At 39.1% G+C, this 6,000-nt stretch overlaps 1 protein-coding gene across 1 annotated transcript in view; it reads right to left on the minus strand.

Moving 5' to 3' along the window:
* FHOD3 (formin homology 2 domain containing 3) overlaps positions 1-6,000 on the minus strand; it is a 245,489-nt gene that overhangs the window by 90,302 nt on the left and 149,187 nt on the right. The window contains exon 8 of the mRNA XM_011943648.1: positions 1,545-1,595. Within this exon, the coding sequence (XP_011799038.1) occupies positions 1,545-1,595 (51 nt within the window). The remainder of the gene's footprint in view (positions 1-1,544; positions 1,596-6,000) is intronic.

A 6,000-nucleotide genomic window follows, 5' to 3' on the forward strand; every position in this document is an offset into this window, starting at 1 on the left:
TCACAGTCAAGTTGTTGAAAGCTCAAAGAAGTACAGAATCTGGGGGGAGAACTGAAAAATAAAATTGAGTTCCTCATGCCTGGGCAGGAAGTCAACAGCATTTTCAGTGAAAGTATATGTGATGTCCTCTGATGTAAAAAACAGGTACTAGTGAGAAATATAAGTTTCCCATTTCTTTAGCAGCATCTTTCACTCTCGATTTGCCACCACAACTGGTTATTAGGATGATAATAATCAAATAGAATGTTGGAATCAAAGCAATGCCATCATTTTCTTTAAGAGGCTAATCTAAGCATCTAATTTTTAAATTGAAGATAGGCAGTCTCTACTCTTGCCTGCCTCAGACTGTCCTGATGTATTTAGGTGGTGTTTAGAAAATTAGCACAACTCTACTTCTTACTGGCCCAGTCCAGAAACTGTTAGGTCCCCGGCTGGTTCCAGCACAGAAAGTGTAAAATCAGCCTTTCCATCTCTCCATGCAGTCACCCCACCTGGTGGTAGAGGGGACGACTGCAGGCTGTAAAGAGCTGGGGGTAAAAACTTGTCTTTTGCCAGTCTACTTGTAAAACCAGTTTCCACTGTTTATCTGCATTTATTAGACACTGAACATCTTTGTATCTTTTATTGAGATTCGAAGCATGTTGCCATTGAAATATACTATTGATCAACACCAGAGTTTTGAGCTGTTCCTTTATATGACCTAGGCTGGTTTGAATATTACAGCAACATTTTAATAACATACTTCTTAATCTTATAAAGTAATGTATCGCATATATGTTTTTCTTACAAAATTGCATATAACCATTCTGTGGACAGAAATTTAAAAATGTATTCATGCCTTTGCTGGTTAGCATCACAAACCACAAAGATTTATATCATAAATAAAGTAGTTTTTAAAATGAAAAAAGAAAGTACCTTAACAGCTTGAATATTTTAAATAAAGTTGCTGGTTCATTTACTGATTTACTGATTCCATATATTATTCCTAAGTCCCAACTACATGCCAAGCACTGTGGTGGGTACTGGGGAAATAAAGGAAATCCAGGCATTGTCCCTGCCATTGAGGAGCTGAGTACAGTTCAGTAGGGAGACAGGTAAGTGACCAGGCACACCCAGAAAGAGTCTCAGGTATATTTAGTGCCCCCAGCCACTGCCTGGCACAGTGTGTATACTAAAATATTTGTTGAAGGAGTGCTGATCATGTGACATGAAAGCACGTAGTAGGAACACCTACTCTGGACTTAGTAGCAGTGGTGCAGGGTATTTCAAATATACGCCCTATATCAATTATGCTAACATTAATGTGCTCATTTGAAGGAGAATTTTGAAGGAACAGACACACTTAACCATGCTGGCACCAAATGACAAATCCAAACTTTTACTGGAAAATTTAGGTAACTAGTACACTCTGTTCTGCAAAATGTCAGCTATGCAAGGTTTTAAGTGAAGCAGTTATATTTTAATCAACAGTCTCTCTGCATGCTAGGTTAACAGTGCAAAGTCACATGCCATTTGTTACAATGGGAAAGAAGAAATACACAAACCTTTCTTCTCTTGCTTGCCTTTGCTCCTCTCTTTTGTCTAAATAATCTCGGCTAATGGAAATATGTAGAACAAATAAACAGGAAAAGAAAAAAACAGAATTAGATGCTCAGAAAATTACCAATAAATTATAAACAGTATATCATGAAAGACCGCCACTGCCTCAGAAATGTAAAATAGTTGTAGCTAAATTTTTAAAACTTTAAAGGCTGTACTTCCAAATTATTAAATACAATTGATTTTCAATACAATCACAGGGATTGCAGAAAACATAGGATTATTGGATTCACCCAGAAACCCTACTAATTACTTGTTGGAAAGAACGTAAGCATCTGAGGAAAGAGAAGTTTTTTAAAAATCCAAAACTAAAATATGGCAATAACAAGCAAGCAATAGCTTTTGGAGGTGATTAGCATCCAGTTGAGCTCTGGTAGCTCCATTACAGCCATCTTAAGAATTAAATCTAAATGCCTTGGTCATTTTATGTTGCATTCCACGAGCTGAATATTCCTTCCACAATCCAGGATTTTTTTTTTTTTTAATTTCCGGGATACATGTGGGGTGTGCAGGTCTGTTACGTAGGTAAATGTGTGCCAGGGTGGTTTGCTGCACTTAGCAACCCATCACCTAAGTATTAAGCCCAGCATGCCTTAGCTACTTATCCTGGTGCTCTCCCTCCCCCATCCCCCTACTGACAGGCCCCAGTCTGTGTTTTCCCCCTCCCTGTGTCCATGTGTTCTCATTGTTCGGCTCCCACTTACGAGTGAGAACATGTGGTGTTTGGTTTTCTGTTCCTGCATTAGTTTGCTGAGAATGATGGCTTCCAGTGCCATCCATGTCCCTGTGAAGGATGTGATCTCGTTCCATTCTATGGCTGCATAGTATTCCATGGTGTATATGTACCACATTTTCTTTATCCAGTCTATCAACTGATGGGCATTTGGGTTGACTCCATGTCTTTATTATTGTGAATAGTGCTGTAATGAACATACGTGTGCATATGTCTTTATGATAGAATGATTTATATTCCTTTGGGTACATACGCAGTAATCAGATTGCTGGGTCAAATGGTATTTCTGGTTCTAGGTCTTTGAGGAATCGCCACACTCTCATCCACAGTGACAACCCAGGATTCCTTCTCCTCATCCATTACACTCTCAGTTTCTATTGTGGGATCACTGAAGCTCCTGCTTTGTTCCTTCTCTTTTGTCTGTGCCCACAGATGCCCAAATCTGATTAATTTTAATGTTTTGTTTTTCTGTTCCTGCTGGTTAGGTTCCAAATTGAATCTAAGTTTAAGACTATGTGGTTAGTCATCTCTCACTGGACTGTTTACTTTCTTGGAGAATCCTAACATCATGGTTTTCAACACTGGACCTCACAATATAGTTTAAATATCCTATTTCTTGGTGTACTGGTAACTGGATATAAAGGGACAGTAAGTTAGACTACAGCAGTATAGGACCGGGAGAAAAATGCAACAAGGACTCAGATTTGTCATCATTTATCAACATCCAACCTCATCACTTTCTAACTAGAACTAAAATTTCCTATAACTCAGAAGGCTTAAGACCATATTCAACAAAAATGACAACAAAGAACAACTTTTAGATGCTTTGCAAAAAGCACCAGGAGCATAAACATTTAAATCAATGAAAGGGCTGATAAAAGGTCAGCCATTTGGGTAATCTCGGGAACTAGTTTAGAAAGCTTTTCCTATATAGTTTTTGAATTTCTTTTCATTCACATCCTGAGAAATATGGAACTGCAGTCACCACAATTAATAGTTGCCTATGGTCTGTCCTTGATTAGCAGTCATTACTGGATGAGGGCCATTTTGCCAAGGTCTCTCTGTGTTTTTAAATGACAAGTTAGAATCACTTGAAATCAAGAGCAAATGGTTAACAGTTATGAGTATGGCCTCTGACGACAACCTGCCTAGGCCTAATTCTTACTCTGCCAACATACACATATGAATAACATAATTCTGAATATATATTATAATGCATGGCCAGGTGCAATGGCTCATGCCTATAAGTCTAGCACTATAAGAGGCTAAGGATCACTTGAGCCCAGGAGTTCAAAACCAGCCTGAGCAACACAGCGAAACTCCATCTCTATAAAAAATACAAAAATTAGCCAGTAGTCCCAGGTACATGCCTGTAGTCCCAGCTACTTGGGAGGCTGAGGTAGGAGGATCACCTGAGCCTGGGAGGTCAAGGCTGCAGTAAGCCAAGATTGTGACACTGCACTCCAGCCTTGGCAAAAGAGTGACACCCTGTCTCAAGAAAGAAACAAACAAAAAAAGCCAATGCACTCTTGTCCTATTCTCCTATACTTCTGGGACTCTGAAGATATGAATGCTAGACCATTTTGATGTTATTATGCAGGTCCCTATGGCTTTGTTCATTTTTCTTTCAATTTTTGTTTGTTTTGTTTAGTTTTCAGGTAGGAAAATTTCTGTTGTTCTATCTTCAGGTTCACTCATAGCAATGAGTTCACTTTCTTCTCTCATAGCAATTCTATTTGGCCCATCTGACAAATTTTCTATTTTAATTTTCCTGTACTATATATATTTCCATTTGTATCTTTATGTCCTTTATTTTTTTTACAGAGACATCTTTTCATTGTTTCAAGAGTATTTGCCCTTACTTCTTAAAGCATATTTATAATAGCTACTTTAAAATCTTTAAATGTATAATATCTATGTCCTTTGTGGTTAGCCACCTTTTAATTCTCTTTTCCCTTTGAGTTAACATTTTCCTAATTATTTTTGTAATAAGTTATTTGGATTGTATTCTGTACATTTTACTTATTTTGTAATGAGATTTGGGGTCTTATTTAAATTCTACAAAGAATCTTGATTTTTGTTTTATTTTGTATTAGCAGGTAATCAACAAGGTTAAGTTCAGTCTGCAACTTGTAACCTGCCTTCAGACATTGGTTCCAATATTAATTCAGTTTTCTGGGATCTGGGTGGTCACCCACTCCCACTTTGTACTTAGTTCTTAAAGGCTATGGCATGCCGTGTAGGTTTGAAGCCACATGTGCACAAATCAGACATGCATTCAGGAGTGCACTCTTGATGTCCTTGCTCTCTGTGGCTTTCCTAACACCTTCTGGCTCCTTGGGTTTCCTTTTATGGTCCTCCAGCCAGAAGGCTTGGGCTTTATTTTCCCCGTTCTGCCACATACTGCATCTGCATCCAGGACAATACAGCAGGAGGAGAGCAAAGTGATGGTCAGAGGAAGAGTTCCCCTCCCATTTCAGGCACCTGCCTGGACACTGCTGCCATTGCTGTGCTTCTGTAGCAATACTGCTTGGGAGGCTATGGTAGGAGATAAAGAAATAAGAGGAATTCTCTACACTTTTATCTTTAGAAATTCCCTTTGCTGTGCCTCAGTCTGGAAAAAGAGAACTTCTTCTGGGGCTCTTTTGGTCCAGATTTGGCATTCACTTCTAGGTTTGGGTGCCTTTGAGTATATGCCAAGTAATATTGAAAGCAAAAAATGGTAAATTCTCACTGGTTGTGTAAAACTTAATTTTACTCTCCCTTCCTAATTCACCTGCTCTCTTTTACATTTCAGAGTTTTCAGAGCTCCACACATTCTCTCCATGGTTTATGGTTGCATTCAGCAATGCAGAAGGAGAGACAGGATGGAGTGAACGAATTCCATTTTCCCCAGAACCAGCACCCTGTTTCAAGAGGTTTTCAATAAAAAACTTTGGGTGTAAGCTAATCTCTGAATTTTCCATGTATTTCACTCAGATTCCCTGCTGCTATTTGGTGGTAAAATATGCAAATCTCCCAGAAAACCATAAATCAGGAAACATTTAACCTGTTCCAGAGATTTAAAGAACTGGTCTTTCTAAAAGTGACAACTTCCAGAACTACCCTCATGAAAAATGGTGCATACAGAACTGGCATTTCCACGTATCATTTGGTAGAAATGTGACAGTTCAGGGTGTGCTGCACAATCTTGATGGGAAATGATGTTGGTTTACTTCATGCAGCCCATTCACTCAGTCTTAGAAAAATGAGGATTAGCATTTCACAGACTTGGCATTTGTTTTCATGAAGTAGTGATTTATACTTAAGCAACTTCACAACTCTGCTCATATTTTGATCATTTTTACAATTACACATGTACTTCTTGGCTTCAAAAAAGCACAAGTTATTGGCCGGGCATGGTGGCTCACGCCTACAATCCCAGCACTTTGGGAGGCTAAGGCAGGCAGATCACTTGAGGTCAGGAGTTTAACAGTCTGGCCATCACTGTAAAACCCCATCTCTACTAAAATTACAAAAATTAGCTGGGCATGGTGCTGTGGCCTGTAATCCCAGCTACTTGGGAGGCTAAGGCAGAAGAATCACTTGAACCCAAGAGGCAGAGGTTGCTAGGAGCCCAGATCGCACCACTGCACTCCACCTGGGCAACAAAGTGAGACTCTGTCTCA

This window comes from Colobus angolensis, unplaced genomic scaffold (assembly GCF_000951035.1).
Source record: "Colobus angolensis palliatus isolate OR3802 unplaced genomic scaffold, Cang.pa_1.0 Scaffold220, whole genome shotgun sequence".
NCBI classification, from domain to species: Eukaryota; Metazoa; Chordata; class Mammalia; order Primates; family Cercopithecidae; genus Colobus; species Colobus angolensis.